The sequence below is a fragment of the Paroedura picta genome, chromosome 2 (genome assembly GCF_049243985.1).
Source record: "Paroedura picta isolate Pp20150507F chromosome 2, Ppicta_v3.0, whole genome shotgun sequence".
Classification (NCBI taxonomy): domain Eukaryota; kingdom Metazoa; phylum Chordata; class Lepidosauria; order Squamata; family Gekkonidae; genus Paroedura; species Paroedura picta.
The window spans coordinates 110,796,090-110,814,367 of NC_135370.1; the positions used below are offsets into that span (position 1 = coordinate 110,796,090).

The 18,278-nt window shown below is 42.7% G+C and overlaps 1 protein-coding gene across 10 annotated transcripts in view; it reads left to right on the forward strand.

Moving 5' to 3' along the window:
• NADSYN1 (NAD synthetase 1) overlaps nucleotides 1–18,278 on the forward strand; it is a 40,866-nt gene that overhangs the window by 2,627 nt on the left and 19,961 nt on the right. For 7 of the 10 annotated variants that reach the window (XR_013228358.1, XM_077322071.1, XM_077322065.1 and 4 more), the window contains exons 2-12: nucleotides 961–1,021; nucleotides 1,493–1,609; nucleotides 9,223–9,276; nucleotides 10,985–11,074; nucleotides 12,112–12,163; nucleotides 12,730–12,818; nucleotides 14,145–14,262; nucleotides 15,207–15,338; nucleotides 15,870–15,944; nucleotides 16,142–16,266; nucleotides 17,631–17,679. Coding sequence is in view for 9 of the 10 variants with exons in the window: in XM_077322065.1 (XP_077178180.1) it covers nucleotides 961–1,021; nucleotides 1,493–1,609; nucleotides 9,223–9,276; nucleotides 10,985–11,074; nucleotides 12,112–12,163; nucleotides 12,730–12,818; nucleotides 14,145–14,262; nucleotides 15,207–15,338; nucleotides 15,870–15,944; nucleotides 16,142–16,266; nucleotides 17,631–17,679 (962 nt within the window). In the remaining variant the exon portion in view is untranslated. Of the gene's footprint in view, nucleotides 1–960; nucleotides 1,022–1,492; nucleotides 1,610–9,222; nucleotides 9,277–10,984; nucleotides 11,075–12,111; nucleotides 12,164–12,729; nucleotides 12,819–14,144; nucleotides 14,263–15,206; nucleotides 15,339–15,869; nucleotides 15,945–16,141; nucleotides 16,267–17,630; nucleotides 17,680–18,278 lie in introns of those variants that run through there. The other 3 variants (XM_077322068.1, XM_077322067.1, XM_077322072.1) reach the window with 3 other exon arrangements.

Genomic DNA, 18,278 nt, shown 5'->3' on the forward strand with positions numbered 1-18,278 from the left:
AGGAGGGCAGGATGCTGTTTCCGTTGGCTGCAGAGGAAAGAACGTGCAGTAATGGGTTTAAACTACAAGTACAATGATATAGGCTAGATATCAGGAAAAAAATTTCTTCAAGCAAAGGTTGGATACACACTTTCCTTGGATGCTTTGGGCTGATCCTGCATTGAGCAGGAGGTTGGACTAGATGGCCTGTATGGCCTCTTCCAACTCTATGATTCTATCTTCCTTGTGGCCTTGGATTGATACATGTGCAATGTGTGTGCTTCCCCCCCCCCCATTTTGATTGCATCATTCTTTTTTACATATAAAAGGGGGAATGTATTATGCATTACACACTGCCACTAAAACACTGGTTCCATATTGCATCTGCACTTTATTTTCAGCTTGGTGTAGTGGTTAAGTGGTAGCTTCTAATCTGGCAAGCTTCCCCACTCCCCCCTGAGCCTCAGGGGAGAGCTGTATATCAGTCAGTCAGTCAATCAATCAATGCATGCATGCAGCCAGCTGGGTGACCTTGGGCTAGGCACAGTGCTGATAGTACTAGTATTACAGAGCAATCCTGTCAAAGCTTTCTCAGCCTCATCTATCTCACAAGGTGTTTGTTGTGGAGAGAGAAAGGGAAGGTGATTATAAATGGGTTTAGGACTTTAACTGGAAGTAAAAAGCGGAGTATAAAAATCAACTCTTCATCTTTGGGTCAGGATAAGAAGGTAATTTTTATGGTTATGAATTTTTGGACCATAATTATTCTTTAACAAATTTTTAAAGAAAATTTTGTTCAGTGTGTTATTCTGAAATATTTTTAGGTATACTACCAGCGAAAGCAAAAGTTTATATGAGCCATCAGAAATGATATCTCTGCATTTAATTTAATGTCAAAGACTGGCCAATCACATATGATTGTCACCAAAAGTTAATTTGTCCTCAAAAAGTTATACTAATCACTTTAAAACATTTTTCTAGGCGTTGAAATTGCTAAATGCAAGGGAGCAAGATATCGGCTCGGTCCAGAACTTGAGATTTGGTGAGAATTGCTTAACCTTCTCATACTGAATGTTTCTGTCTTAAAATGTATATTATTCCTTGCTTTTCTTAGAATTATGTGTCTGATTTGTCATGTTAACTTGCTTTGGGGTAATTTAGTTTTAGGCAGTAGGATTCCGCCAGTTTAGGTCTGAGGGTGCTTCTCACAAAGTATGCATCCTGTAGAAAAAATGCTTATGTGAAGTAAACTGTGTGTACCTTTTGTGTCATAGTTGGTGAGCATTCTCTTGTCTAATTTGCTATATGTATATCATCAGGGACCTGCCTACAATCACGATTTGCTGTTGCATGTCTGTATAATGGTATAGACATGAATTCTCTCTACATTATGGTGTTTATGTGAAGCATGCAGTGTTCTAAATTGATTTGATGCCCATATAGCTCTCTCTGAGTCCTCTTAGTATGTAATATCTATTGTCTAATGCCAACTTGTGTCTTTTTTTTTGTACAGTGGTTATGGCTGTTCAGATCATTACTTTGAGTCTGACACACTCTTGCACTCATTTCAAGTTTTGGCTAAGCTTCTGGAATCTCCTGTGACTCAGGACATAATATGTGATGTTGGCATGTGAGTATTGCAGTGTCAGTCCTGCCTAGATTTCTGTAATGCAAGGAAGGGAGAATGATTTTCACTAATTCTTTCATTTTGTGGCCCAAACCACCACCCTGAAATTTTGCTCCTGCATGAAAGGGAAAATTATTAGGAGGAGGTCAGCAATAATTGTGTTTGGGTCAACAATAATTGCCACTGCTCCAATGATAAGAATGAAAGTATAAAATTCACTTTGCTTGTGATATCTATGAATGCATTAACTAGATGATAGCTAGATGAAATATAATAATCTAAAATTGTAATGCTTGGCAGATCAAGCAAAATGCTTTTCCCCCTCTTTCCTTAAGACTGCATACACAGATAGAAAATATTTTAACTGTACCAGCTAACTTGTAACAGAAAGTTCAGAAGCCACAGTGCTAGCAGTTCATCAGTCTGCTCCTTTTTGAGAGTTGAATAAATCTTCTGTTTTGTTTATTTCGTTGTAAGAGCCTGCTGCCCTTTAGAAGACCAGACCACGAGATGAATGATCATTTTATATCATTAAATTGCTATCAAATATAATCTATATTATTCTGTTGGGGAAGAATAGATGTTTAACATGTAGCACGGGGCAAGATAGCTTGAAGCAAAAATACACTCTTACCCCTCCTGCTTAACTTCTGAGACAAGACATACTTCTGAGACAAGATATACAAGATATACTAAGGAACATTCATACCACAAACGGACAGCCTCGATGGAAAAACAGGAAGCAGGTATAAGACAAATGATCAGCAAAGTCTCAGTTAAGACAAAGGCTAATCAGAACTGGGCATAAAAATGGAACACAAGAGTTTAGAGATACAATTACGAAAGGTTATTAGAGAACACTTAACTGGGCCTGCGTAATAATAAATATTGAACTCTCCTCCCCATGTTGCCACTTTGAAGTAATTTACTGCTCCCCCACTGAATATTATGGGATAGGGAAGGGTTGGATGAGTTGAGGTGGAGTAGGCAGTTGGAAAAATTGTGACCCAAAGTATCCTAACCAGTAGGAGAAATGGGAAGGGACTTGATGGGTATAAATTAAATGTTTGATTTTTGCTTGCTGAGCTGGCTATGCTCCCATATTAAGTGCTGTGTTGAATATGAAAAAGGAGATCTTGGTCTTTGTCTTCAATTTTATAATTGGAGTTTAAACATGCCAGCTACAGGGGTGTGCCCCTTAATGGCCTGGGCACATCAAGGTTATTTATAACAACATGGAACTCTAGGTGGGATCCAAGCCATAATGTACAAAATGTCTTATCAAGGGACCCCCTCTCCCCTCTGTAATTAGACTGGAAGTGAATGTAATTTTATAATGGGAACTGCAGTTTCATTATTTTCTTTGTTCACTCCCCCAGAGAAACGTTGCAAAGATAAAAACATTGCTATATCAAATACATCCCATATTTCAGGTTGTTAAATATTCTACAATAATATTAATATGGGAACCTCAGTGTTCCATCTGGGTTGTATTTCTAGGTTTACTTCCTTGTTTATGGTCTGTTAATTCACACAGTATAGCATTAATTCATCACAAATCAATGTGAGTTTCTTTATTACAAAAATTGTCATAGATAAATGTTGTAGTGTGTCATGGATGTACATGCAAAGGGGATGTCTTTATTCTATTTTAGCAGCCTTGAGCTGGGACATCATGACCAAAAAGATTTTCTGGCTCTGTGGTAGACTGGAGACAACTGAATGCAACAGTGATGTGGTATGCCCTCCGTGGGTTTTTAGAGCAGTGACAGAGGAAGAATGACCCAGAAAACCTTTGCTTTCTTTACAATGTAAAGAACAGATTTCAGTATTTTTTAAATGTCTGGCAGTTTCACTGGCCATCCCTATGCCATATACATTTCACTAACTTTTAACAATAAGCCCTGGTATGGCATTTTTATTGGAACTCACAGTCCCTCACAGACTTAAATTTGAAAACTATTTAGTGGTTCTCTGACTTAAGTTTATACATGCCTATTTCCCACTCAGTAACCGTGTCCTTTATATGTGAAACAATCATACGAAATAACTGGTGTCACTGTATGTGGCAATGGTGTCAGCTTGTAAATACTGCTGTGAGCCTTCAAAGTATAAGATGCTGAATGATGTGCATGTACATGAGAATACTCTTGACTTGGTCACCTTAATTTATATAAGAATTGAGAATTTACTATCCCTTTTTATATATCCTTTTAAAATACTATGAGATCAAAAATTACATAGGTTCTTTAATTACAAAGAAAGAGCTTCTGATAAGACCTCTCAATGAATTTGAAACAAAATTAAGATTTACACTATCGTATTACGAAATCATTTGAAGAATTCAAACAACTTTCAGATTAGGTGGAATAAAAAATTGGGGAATGTCCTAAACGAATAAAAATGGAATTTTATTTTTTCTAAGGAATTTTTTTTTACTGTAGAGAAACCACTGAAACATTGTCCAGGCTTTGAGAAATCATATTATCATAGAATCATAGAGTTGGAAGGGGCCATACAGGCCATCTAGTCCAACCCCCTGCTCAACGCAGGATCAGCCCTAACCATCCTAAATCCTAGAGCTGGTGCAATCATGCAGAATGTGGTTAGGAATGTGGGGTTCTGCAGGGCCTGCAGGATGGAGCTCTTCCACCAGGTTTACGGTTGAGGCCAGCGCACCAGGAAGATCTACAGGCAGTTGAGATTGTTTTCCATGCTACCCCCGGAGTTGTTTTTTAGGGGGGTATTTTAGTTGTGTTATGTCGCCGTATATTATTATTATTATTATTATTATTATTATTATTATTATTATTATTATTGAATTTATTTCCCGCCACTCCCTTGCGGCTCGTGGCGGGTTACAACAGTATAAAAACCCCATAAAATACATTAAAACCAATTAACATGTCAATAGTTAATGACTACCTGGCAAGAGCGGCTAATCAACTACCCATTCCCCCCCTAGCAAGTGGAGAGGGGATACTGATGGTACTCGTGTCTAATCCCAATCCTCAGGTCCTGGGGGGGCGTAGATGTTAAGCCTGGTCTCAACCGTAAACCTGGCGGAAGAGCTCCGTCTTGCAGGCCCTGCGGAACGATGGAAGGTCCCGCAGGGCCCGCAGCTCTCCCGGGAGCTCATTCCACCAGGCAGGGGCCAGGACCGAGAAGGCCCTGGCCCCGGTTGAGGCCAGGCGTGCTTCCCTAGGGCCGGGGACGACCAATAGATTTTCTCCCGCAGAACGTAAAGCTCTACGGGGGGCATAGGGCGATAAGCGGTCCCTCAGGTATGTGGGTCCCAACTCGCGTAAAGCCTTGAAGGTTAAAACCAGAACCTTGAACCGGATCCGGGCAGCAATTGGCAACCAGTGCTGCTGCCTCAGCACTGGCTGGATATGGGCCCTCCAAGGTGTGCCAGTGAGGACCCTGGCAGCTGCGTTCTGCACTAGCTGAAGTTTCCGGATCAAGGACAAGGGAAGGCCCGCGTAGAGCGAGTTACAGAAATCTATTCTGGAGGTGACCGTTGCATGGATCACCGTGGCCAGGTGTTCGGGGGACAGGTAGGGCGCTAGTAGTCGGGCCTGGCGAAGTTGGAAGAATGCCTGGCCTGCTACTCTTTTGATCTGCACCTCCAAAGTTAGGGAGGCATCAATGATCACGCCCAAATTCCTGGCCTGGGACGCGATGGTAAGATGCGCCCCTCCCAGGGTGGGCAAGCGCGCTTCCTGATCCTGCCCCCTGCGTCCCAGCCACAGGACCTCCGTCTTGGAGGGGTTGAGTTTCAGACGACTCTGCTCGAACCATTCTGTCACCGCTTCCAAACATCTGGCAAATGGTTCCGGGGGAGAGTCCGGGCGGCCGTCCATGAGGAGATAGAGCTGGGTGTCATCAGCGTACTGGTGGCAACCCAGTCCAAAACTCCGCACCAGCTGGGCCAGAGGGCGCATAAAGACGTTAAATAATGTGGGGGAGAGGACCGCGCCCTGTGGGACTCCACATGTAAGTCTGTAGGAGCGCGAGAGCTCATCCCTCACTGCTACCCTCTGGGTCCGGTCCTGGAGGAAGGAGCGTATCCAGCGTAAAGCTGTGCCCCATATCCCCGTTTCGGCGAGGCGGTGGACCAACAATTCGTGGTCCACGGTGTCAAAAGCGGCCGACAGGTCCAGAAGAACCAGCACTGCCGACCCGCCTCTATCCAGCTGGCGACGGAGATCATCCAGCAGGGCGACCAGCACCGTCTCCACCCCGTGGCCAGGTCGGAAGCCAGACTGATATGGATCGAGTGCCGAAGTTTCTTCCAAGAATGCCAGGAGCTGGTCTGCCGCGGCCCTTTCGACCACCTTGCCCAGGAACGCTAAGTGCGATACTGGGCGGTAGCTGTCTGGGTCTCGCGGGTCCAGCATAGATCTTTTCAGGAGAGGGCGGACCACTGCCTCCCTTAACTGCACAGGGAACTCCCCGGAATCCAGGGAGAGATTGACAATATCCCTGAGCTGGCCTCCTATCTTCTGGCCCCCTCCTTTGAGGAGCCATGACGGACAGGGGTCGAGGGGGCACGTGGTCGCCCTGACCGAACCTAGCAACTCGTCCACTTCGGGTAGAGAGAGCCGTCTGAAGCCATCGAACGTCACCTCCAAAGGTGGCCAACAGGTCTCCAGTTCATTTACTGTATTAACTGTGGCGGGAAGAGCGCGGCGGAGCGACGAGACTTTGTCCGCAAAATGGCTCATTAAAGCCTCACAGCCTAGTTCTAATTTCCTACTATTTTGGCGCCCCTCAAGGGCGGTAAGGGATCTAACTGTTCTAAATAGTTGGGCCGGGCGAGAGCTCGCGGACGCGATTTCCGCGGCAAAAAATTCCCGTTTTGCCACTTTCACCGCCATCTCATACGCCCTCATAAGCGTGCGATGAGATGTTCTCGTAGCTTCGTCGCGAGTCTTCCGCCACACTCGCTCCAGTCGTCTCACTTCCCTTTTTCTCTCCCGAAGCTCCCTGGTATACCAGGGTGCCCGTTTGAGTCGAGGGCAGAGAAGACGTTTAGGGGCGATCTCATCTATGGCAGCCGATAGGCGGGACTGCCAGTCCTCCACCAGGGCCGCCAGTGAGTCGCCAGGAGGCATCGGGTCCCGCAGAGCATTCCGGAATCCTATTGGATCCATAAGTCTCCGCGGGCGGACTAAAATGCGCCCGCCGCCCAACTGGGGGTGGGGTGGTATCCTGAGCCGGGCCCGCAGGGCATAGTGGTCTGACCACGGCACAGCCAAAGCTGTATTCAGATCCACTTCTATCCCAGCGCCGAAAATCAGGTCGAGTGTGTGTCCGGCATGATGGGTGGGCCCAGCAACAAATTGCGAAAGTCCTAGTGTTGCCATGGATGACACCAGGTCTCCGCCATGGACTGGAGAGGGCGCATCCGCGTGGACATTGAAGTCACCCAGGATCAGAAGCCTGGGGTACTGCAACGCCCAGGCGGCCGCCGCCTCCAGCAGGCGGGGCAGGACATCTGGCGGCGCGTTAGGCGGACGGTATACCAACCAGATAGCCAAACTCTCGACCGAGTCCCATCCAATACCGACACACTCCACCCCCTCGATTTCCGGCGCCGGGAGAGCCCTGTGGGTGAGAACCTCCCGGACCACAATGGCCACCCCCCCTCCCCTTTTGTGGGTCCGAGATTGGTGGAGGACCGAGTAACCTGGTGGGGCTAGTTCTCTCAGGGCCACTGTCTCACCTTCCCTCACCCAGGTCTCGGTCACGCAAGCAAGGTCCGCCTTCGACTCTGCAATAAAATGTTGCAGAGTCGAGGCTTTGTTCTTAATCGACCTTGCGTTGCACAAGACCAATGTCGGATCCTTTACCCTAGCCTCCACCCTCACATTTCTGGGGATGGGCCGGAGGTTAGAAGGGGATCGAGCACACCCAGGGCGCTGACCGTGTCTCCACGACCAGGCCCTATACAGGACACCAGTGCTCCCACCCCTTCTCTTGTCCAACCTCCTCCCCTCGCTATAGCGCCCCTGGCCCATGATCGTCGAGATCCCGGCCCCAGCATAACCCCCCCTCTCAGTTTGGGCCTCCCTCTCCATACCCCTTGCTCCCAGAGAGATAATCAATTAATCTCCTATCTGTACTCCCACCCGGCTGCACTAATCCCACCCTAACCCACCCTACCCTATTTTACTAACCACCCAACCCTCCCTCCCCCACCCTATTCTACCTAGCAGCTGGTGGGTCCAAGCTATACTGCAGGGTGGGATCCCGCCTGCAAGGGGTTCTCCCAGCCCTTTAGTTCACTTCCCAACACTGCTAAGTTTCCCTAGCATCTAATCTCTCTGGACGAAAACCCTATCCTTAAACCCACTAACCCACCCTATTACCAAGGGTGGGTATATGTCTTGGATGTTGGTTTCTGTCATATTGTTTTATTTTTAGGGGTATTTTATTGGGATTTGTATTGAACGTAACTCACCATGAGCCTTCCAGTAATGGTGGGCTAAAAGTCAATAATAATAATAATAATAATAATAATAATAATAATAATAATAATAATAATAATAATAATAATAATAATAGGAAGCATAGCTGTGTACATGGCCGCCCAGGGCCCTTCCTGTTTCCAACCCCATCATTGGCCATTTTGGGGTGGGGGGAGCAGATCGGCATGACCATACAGAATCATATCACCCAACAAACGTTTAACACATTTTAAAAATGTATACAAATTAATTAAGTCGTATCAATTCAGGAAACCCTTCAATCAAGATACCCTGGGGTTTCACAACCCTGGTTGAAACTTTATAATACGTTTAACGGTGAAAGAAAATGTGTTAAAATTATGTATATGTGGCATCTTTCACCTTTATAGATTATAGATTAAACGAGGAAGAAAGCAGGTACTGGTATTGTGACAAAGAGAGAGCTGATTTTTTCCACATGTGATAGAAATATGCTAGAGCCCTTTTATATTGGGAGAAAGTGGTTCAAATTACTTTAAAGAGTCCAAAAATATGGATACCGTTGAACCCAGAAAATATATTACTGGTTTATTTACCAGAAATACAAACACAGCAACTTTCTATAGTACTTCATATGCTAACATTAGCAAGACTTAATTTTGCCAGATACGAGCAAGAAAAGAAATCTCCAGTCTTAATTATTTGGTTTTAAAAGACTTATTCATTAATCAAATTAAGATACCAGAATAATAAATATATGGGAAAATTAGATGAATTGTGGAATCAGGGAATATCCAGAATGAGGGGTTTACTTTGGAAAGATAGATCTGGATGAAGTTCTAGAACGGGAAGGTTGTAAACACTGCGTGGATTGTTGAATGGTCGTCATTGTGGAGGGTTGATTAGTAATGTTGAAATAATTTACTTAAAAATGCATAATGAATGTTCATTTTGTTGGAAGGGGGATTTGTGCATGTTTTATTAATGTTTGGGGGGGCATTTTTCTTGGATTTTGGGTGTTGGTTATATGTCTCGTTTTTGATATGTATGTATGAATTTTGATATGTATGTTGAATTTTAAATAACATTTTTAAACCACAAACAAAAAAACGGGGAAAAAGCAATCAAGAATTTACCATCTGATACTGTCCTTTATTTCCACAGGCCTGTTATGCACCGAAATGTTCGCTACAATTGTAGAGTGATCTTCCTGAACAAGTATGTTACTATGTCACATAGAAAATGCTCTTTTAGGATGCTTATGGCTAACTTGCATTTCTGTGTGTATTAAGTGCTGTCACTTCTGACTTATGGCAACCATATGAATTAATGACCTTTGCAATGTCCTATCTTTAACAGCCTTGTAAACTGGGGTCCGTGTTTTCCTTTTTCAAGTAAATTCATCTTATATTGCGTCTTCTTTTCCTGCTGCCACCAGCTTTGGCTGGCATTATGTTCTTTTCTAGTAACTCTTGTCTTCTCATAATGTGACCAATCTCATAATGTGACCAATGCCTCAGTTTAGTCATTGTAGCTTGTAGGGAAAGTTTAGGCTTAATTTGATCTAGGATCTACTTATTTGTCTTTTTTTGTGGTCTATGTTATCTGTAAATTCTTCCATTTCAAAGCAGTCAAATTTCTGTCAGCTTTCTTCATTGTCCAACTTTTTCACCCATACAATAGTGATGGGTAATGCTATAGTATAAATTATATTGGTCTTGATCACCAATCACAATATACTTAAGAATCTTTGGTAGCTCCTTCATGTCTGCTCTTTCCAGTTTCAATCTCTTTCTGATTTCTTGGTTTCATTTTCCCTTTTTGTTGATGATTGAGTCAAGGGACAGAAAATCTCGAACTGTTTCAATTTCTTGTCAGCCTTAAAGTTGTGAAATTCACCAGTATCCTTAGTTATGTCTTGATGTTTAGCCGTAATCCTGTTTTGGCACTTTCTATTTCAATCTCATCCGTAGGCATTTCAAATCTTCACTGTTTTCTGCTGGTAATGTGTTGTCATCTGCATATTTCAAATTGTTAATGTTCCTTCCACCAATTTTCACTCTACTTTCATCCAAATCAATGGTTCCCAAACTTTTTTGGATCTGCTTCCTCCTTGGCTCTTAGGCCACATCCCTAGTGCCCCCCCCGAACATATACCTCTTTCCTAGTGTTTGTCATATTTGAGTCTGAAAAAAATATTTAAGTTCTTCATAAAAGTCATTGTAAAAGCTACTTTGGGTTTTCATTTGGGGGGGAGAGCGCGCACGAGAGAGCAATGGAAAATCCCAAGGCCCAGGAGCAAGCAGGAGAAGACTTTTCCAGCCTCCCAAAGATGGAGACTTTTGAGGAAGGGTTGCCAATCCTGGGTTAAGAAACTCCTGGAGAACTGAGGTGGAGACTGAGAAAGAGCTCAGCAGGAATATAATCCCATCCAGCCCACCTTCTGAAGCCTTTGTTTTCTTCCCGAAGCTGAGCAGGGTTGGCACTGGGATGGAAGACCACCAGGGAAGTCCAGGGTCACTACCACCCAGAGGCAGGCAGTGCCAAGCCACCTTGGGATGTCTCTCACTAGGAAAATGTAGCCACAGCAGGAAGAGTCAGACTGCTGCTACAAAACTGCCCCCAAGTTTCTGACTACTACCCCAAAATTCCTCACTGCCTTGTGGATCCTTCCACCCTCCCCCCCCCAGGGAGGGGCATACTGCCCACTTTAGAAACCATTACTCTATATCTAAACCAGCATGCATATAGGTATTTGTTTAATTTTTATTGTTTTTAATGAAAGAGCTAAACACATTCTGAACTGTCATTCTGTTCAGATATCTGGTCTTTAAAGTGCTTAACTTAAGCTGGATTGTGCCAATGGACTTCTTTTTATGGTTTTATTGCATTTCAGTCATGTGGCACTGTTATTTTTTTATGTAAGGAAAATCCTTCTGATAAGACCAAAAATGGATTTGGCAAATACAGGAAATTACAGGGAAATGCGATGGTTCACTCCTTGGAACAGATCACGGTAGGCTGTGTACTTCATCAGACTTGTAAACTGTAATTGTCCCTGAAATATTCAGCCACTTTAGCATGAATTTTTCTATGTATTCCCATAACACCTGGGTTGATAATTTCCTGAGCCATGTTTAGAAAGAGCATGCTTGCTAGAATGTGTGAGCGAGGACAGGCTAAAGCTGAAGGGCATGGCATTCTGGCCTGAAAATGGTTTACTCCATAGCAGTATGGCACACGTGAACTGCTGGAGACCACTCTGCATAACTAAGCTCTTCCATCCTGCTAGCCAGCACAGCACATTCAATTGTGAAAGAACCAATGATGGTTGGAGCTTGATGAGCCATGCAAGACAAAGGTGCCAACAGGAACAGGGCACTCCAGTAGTTTAGAAGCTGGGGGAGAAGGGGGAAAAAAGGCAAAGAGGAGGCAGAGAGGGACCACGATACTGTAATCGTCAGTCTTACATAAGAAGGGTCAAAAATGGGTCAAGGTGGATTTGCTCTCTATCATCAGTGGAAGTTCCTGCTTGAGTAGTCCTTGCATGCCAAGAGGCTTGGCTAGACTGGGTGAGTGTAAAGCGTGAGTGAGATCTTATTGTATATGGTTTCAATAAAGCTTTATAAAAATGATCCTTTCCTGGAGCTCCCCTTTTATCTACTGCTGATGCAGAAATCATGGGTCCCTCTTCCTGACCAAGGGAATTATCAGCCCTTAAGGGCAAGGTCAGTGGGTGCAATTGAGTTCTGCCAGGTGCAATTTTGTACTTGATATAGATGCTTGATAAAGTACCCACTTTTGCTTCTTGTGTGGTTCTGCAAAACTGGGGGGTGGGGGCAAGTTATCAAGCTCCAGGCAAGCTTCAAAGGTTTCTGTAGTTTTATGAGCCACAAGGTAAAACAGGCCTGTGTTAAATATTTGATACAATGGTACCCTTTAGCTAGTTTGTGGAAGGTTATGAAAGGATATTCACTGATGATTCATGGCAATTTTAACATTTAGTATAAAAATGTTCTTTAAAACTTATTTATTGTATAACTTGCTTTCTAGCCAGGTGGAAGACTATTTTCTCCCTAGAATGATACAGAAAATAACAAATCAGGTAAAATGTTTTCTGTCCTGTTATTAAGGTGTTTTAGTTTCAGCACTACAGTATATGCAGATGACTTAGATAAGACATGAACCATGCAATCCTTTATAGTTTAGACTGGAATAATTCTGCATGTGATTGCACTGTAGGTTGCTTAATGCATATTTACTTTGATTTTCATCCAAGTCATCCTTTAAGAAGTCCAGAATGGTGTATGTGTACCTCCTGCCCTTTATCCTCATAGCAACACCTAGTGAGCTTCATGGCAGAATGGTGATTTGCATCTGGATCTCCCTAGTCCAATCCTATAACCATTATACTGCACTGGCTCTCCTCTGTTGACTATTCCATCTTGGGTGCGAGGGATGGAGAGCTCCCATGCCTGTTCAGTGACAACACTGTAATGGTGTGTTAAACAGATCATAGATAGTGATGCCATGCTTAACTTTGCCGGGCATACTTATTTCAAGAAACAATAGTTTCACATTTTGACATTTTTATTTAATAAAGATTTCTCTGATTTAGTAGGAATATTTTTTTTGACTTACCCTCATGCACACTATCTTTGCTTATCTCAGGAAAGTGTTCCATTTGGAGATGCAGTACTGGCAACATTAGACACCTGCATAGGAAGTGAAATCTGTGAAGAACTGTGGACACCAAACAGGTAAGACAGGGATGAATTAGCAGGAAAGTATTTGTGGAACTGGTTCAGAACCTCCCTAAACTGATAATTCTAGAAACACTGATGAGTTTTCTATTTAAAATAACGTTACAGAAGGCATGTCCACAAAAACAGAACCATGGTAGTTTGTAGCATGCAGAAGAGATTGTTTATATTATTTTGAGAAGGTGCCACTCTTGGGATTTGTGTTCAAGAAAGCTCTTTAAGTTGTTTCTCAGTGCAGTCCTAATACAGTGTTTGTGAAAGGGTCTTTCTGTCACCTGGGGGGATCCACACAGCCTTGTATGATTTTGAGGTTTGTATTAAACAGTAAACTTTCTCCTCAGTTGTCAGGTGTTCTAGAAGTAGCAAGGCTTTGGGGTCATTGCCGTAGGGTAATTTTTGTGGTGTTCAAATGTAATATGGAGTTCACTGAAATAGGAATTTCATATAAGCAACACTGAAGATTTATTTATTTACAGAGTGGTTTCAAAGAACAGATTAGCAGCATAGTACTCCAGGTAGATGAATGAGAAACCCGGCTGTGGCACATTAATTTAAGCTTGCTATGATTTCAGAGGGTAGTTTGAATTTTCTTTAATACTTTCAGGCGTTTAATGACTATCCACTAGATTGGATTCTCTCATACGTACAGGATTCTACAACACAAGCCTGCCCTTTCCCAAGAGTTAGACCAAAGGTACAAGGTCTGCTCATTATCAGAGACAAGTCCTCCATTCTGTCTCAGCGGTAGAGCTAAACCACTCTGTCATACTGCCATGCACAGCAAGTCATCATTTGGACTGCTGCTCTGTTGAGCCAAACTTGAGCTCTCACTGCTCTTTCCCTGAGGCAGAACTCAGTTGCCCCTTTCTCTCTCTGTGAGGCAGACTGGAACTAAACCTCTGCTGTGTTTCTCTCCAGCATTTCACCCCCTTCTGAAAGGTGATTGGACATTGGAGTGGCACTCTCATAGGCTCAGCTGAGTGGTGTGGCTGTTGTCTCCCCCCCCCCCCTTCCCAGGGCTGGGACAGCCTCCTGTCCATCAAGGCTTTCCTGGAAGTAAACAGTTCTGAATAGACCTGACTAGTATTTTGAGTAGAACTGTTTAGGATTGCTCTCTCAGCCCCACCTACCTTACAGGGTCTCTGTTGTGGGGAGAGGAAGGGAGGGTGATTTTAAGCCGTTTTGAGACTTCCTCAGGCAGTGAAAATTGGGGTATCAAAAACAACTCTTCTTCATCAGCTACCACACATTTTTTTAACCAAATTGCTCTTCTGAGGTTAAGTCTCATTGATGTCAGTTGTTGTTTTTTATTCAATTTAATAGTCCCCATATTGAAATGGGAATTGATGGAGTAGAGATCTTCACCAATTCTTCTGCAAGTCATCATGTATTAAGGAAAGCTCATATGCGAGTGGACTTGGTGAACTCTGCAATGACAAAGGTTTGTCTTTCTGGGAATTTTTTCTCCAGTTTTTTTAGACTGGTGCTTTGATCATAGGTGGCAGCCCAGTTCTATATTATTATCTTTTATATATTTAATTCCATTTATTTTGTCTTTAGGTAGATTATCAGTTTTCAGAGTCTTGGATAGTTCAGTGACTGTATCGCAAACCATCTTTAGCCTCTGCATAGGGTCAGCTTTGCATAGTGTAGCACTGTAAGGTGTTGTTACACCCTTTATACAATAAATGTGTTGACAAAACACAGGTATCCCAACCTTGTTGACCCTGCAGGTACTTTTGAATTTTGAGAACAGATGGTAGGATCCATAACAAAGTGACTGCCATGGGATGGTGGTAGTAAAACAAATCACACAATGGCTGCCATGTGGCCTGAGTGAGTCTAATCACAAAATACTGGGAAGTTGCACACAATGTTAGTAGGTTTCAAGCTGATCATCCTCTGATAGAGGCAGCTGTTTCCAAATAGTTGCTTCTAACTGAAGCCAAGATGATGGCTCCTGGGCTGTTCTGAAAGATTCCTGCTACAATGAGGTGCAGGGAAGCAAGGGCTTTGTTTTAGAAAAGAATCAGGTGAGTTCCACGCTGATGGGAATGACTGACATAATGGGATGGTGGAAGGTGGGGAGGGGGCCAGGAGTAAAGCAATAAAACACCTGTAGATGAGGATGTAATTTTACTTTTAGATCTTTTGGCTTGCAGAAATATTGGAAGTTAGAACCATACAATCCCCAATATTAGTGAAGAGCTTTTGAGACTTCTGCTACTAAGCGTATTGGAGTAGGTCTCAAGAGCTGTATTTTCAAAACCTATTAGCATTTAGCCCTGTTACTTTATTCTTGGTCAAAAGGCCAATAAAATGCTGAAAGATACTTTGCCATTTTCAATGTATATGCTTTGATGTATGCTTGATATTGTTTTATAGAATGGTGGGATATATATCTTGGCTAACCAGAAGGGCTGTGATGGTGATCGCCTGTATTATGACGGTTGTGCCATGATCTGTATGAATGGAGCTACTGTTGCTCAAGGACTTCAGTTTTCTTTGGATGATGTGGTAATGGATATACATGGGTATTATATGAGAGAGTACTAGATATTCTTAAAAGAAGATGACTTTGTATTAGGGCTAGTGTATAATGGGAACTTTAGTTATCCTATGGCCATTGGTGAGAGCCAGGGTGGTGTAGTGGCTAGTGGTGGCTTTTGCCTGATGAAACCCAGGTCCAAATCCCTGCTCAGCTGTGAAGCTCACTGAATGACTTGGGACCAGTTGCTGTCTCTCAGCCAGACGTGGCTCTCACTGTTGAAGTGAGGATGAATTGGGAGAGTGAGCCGATGTACTCTGCCTGAGCTTCTTGAAGGGCGGGATAAATAAAATGTGATAGTTTGGGCTGTGGGTCTTCTATTTATTTATTTGTATTTATTATCAAATTTATAGTCTGCCCTTATTGGACCTGCCATCTCTGGATGGCTTACAACATTTAATGTGTAAAAGATATGCTAGGAGCAACCCCACAGCGGATAGAATCAAATCGTAGCAAAGAGTGTGCTGTACCATATGAGTTGATATTTCTGTCTTTCTCAGGAAGTCTTGGTTGCCACACTTGATTTGGAAGATGTCCGAAGTTACAGGGCAGAAATATCGTCTCGAAATTTAGCAGTAAGAATTTGTTATCTGTATTCTCTCATCTCTTTCTTAATGTATTTAATGTAATATGTGGTAGGCAGGACTCTTTACAAAACCAAAACTAAAGCATTTAATGAGCTGGTGGATTCCAGAACAAGTTAAAAACCAAGAATACATCTGTGGATAAATCCTGCTGTTTCTTATGTTCTCTTAATTTTCTTTTTGATTAGGCGAGCAAAGTAATCCCGTATTTCAGGATAAAAGTAAATTTTGCCCTTTCATGGTCTGATGACATAAACACGCCTACAAGTGAGCCAATTCAGTGGAGGTATCATAGTCCAGAGGAAGAGATCAGGTAGGTGAAAATTTGGCAGTCGCCAACCCACTCATATCCCTTCCTGTAGCTTCTATGCACTGAACAAACATGCTTCCCAATTGCTACTGTAGCATACTGTGTGGGGCAAGAGAGCAGTGGTGAATAGCTCTCCTCTTTTTTGCTTCTAATAACAGGACCAAATCTGCTTCACCACCCAGTTAGCACAAGACCCAGTCCATTGGCTTCAGGGAATGCAATGGGGAGGCACTGCAGTCCATGAGCGAGTAGTAAAAAGTGGGAAATGGGCACCCAGACTTATTTCTTCCTACAACTGTTAAAACACAAGCAAATTTCTGTAAACTGCTCTGAGCTGTAAGGGAGGACAGTATATAAATGCAAATAAAATAAATAAATATATCCTCTTACAGATATTGAAGCAGTCTGTGGACAGCAGTATTCCTCTAATATGTGGGAAAGATGTCCCAGCTGTAGCACTTAATTGAAAGGCTGCACTGGGAACTGTTGAGAGCTATGGACTTCAGATCTTTGAGTAATATGTCTGTCCTCCCCACCCCAGTTATAGGATGATTTCAGGGAATGTAGGGAATGAGACTGACTAAAATTCATCTTGCAGCTCATCTTGCCTCTACCATTGTAAAATATTTGCTTTTTTTCTCTTTTAATATGTAAAACTTTATAGTGAAGATTAAAACTTAACAAAGAGTGAATTGAATATGTCAAACATTTATTAATAATAATAATGAATTAGCAGTTTAATTCTGAACATGTTCAGTGGAATTGGATTTCAGTTGGGACCGCTGTTTTTGCCTCTGTTGTTAAACTATACCATCTTAAACTGTACCGTATGTGACATGTGCTCTTCTGTTTAATGTGCTTAGGAACTGCTGTCTAAAATTAGCTATTGTTAATTATGCTTTTCTAATGTAACAGTGCAAATTCATTTTGTGGCTAAATGAAGTGGACTGTAGTCTTCAGGCTGTCACTAGGTATTCTTCCAGCCTCAAATACATTTGTTTTAGTCACGAAGAATGCCAGTATTTTTTTAAACAATAATAACAATCCTGTCCCCCCACAAATGCAAAGGGGGACTCTGCATGTTTTCTTCCTACTTGCTATTTGCATGCACTTGAAAAAAGAAAACTGCATTTTATACATAACTGATGATGATGTTGATGAATGCAATGCGATTATAATTTCAGGACCAAAATACGCATATTGCATAACAGACAGCCTTTAGCTGTTGTCTTTAATAAGTAGTGAACATTTTGGGCACAATATAAATGGAGAGCATTGCATGGCTGATGCCTGCATGGGATTTCTGTGGGGGTAAATTCCTACATGACCTATATTTTCTATCTTGAAACATTTCTGTTACTTTTCAGCCTTGGTCCTGCTTTCTGGCTTTGGGACTACTTAAGGCGAAGTCAACAGGTAAGAAGGATCCCCAATCACCAACATTTTAAACATATTTTTAGTACAACTGATGCTGATAGGAACCATTTCTTACACCTTCCTTCTGAAATGCTCAACAAAAGGCATAGTTGGTGAGGCAGTTTCTCTTGTATGACCCTCTGATTCCTGCTCGCCATCCTCCACAATTTCAATGCTTAGTGTCACTTTGCAGATGGGATAAAGAGATGAAAGATAAGCGGCGTGATGTTTCACAGCACAGTTCTCTTGCATTTTGTGTGTTTTATGCATGAAGTGAGGCTTTCAATAGTTACTTCGTATCCTAATAACATTACCAGTGCTACCTGCAATCCTCCTGATAGAAAACCACCTATTTGTGTTTCTGCATTTCATATTGATTCAAAATGAATTCACACTGGGCATAAGAACAGACAAAAGAAAATACTACTTTCCTCAATGAGCAACTAAATTGAAGCAATAGCCCCCTGTGGATATAGTGGTGGCTATGAGCACAAATGGGTTTAAGGGAAGATTAGATGGAATCATAGAGGCTAGGTCAGTCAATCAATGGCTACTAACCATGGAGACTAAAGGGAGCTGCCATATTAAATATTAAATGG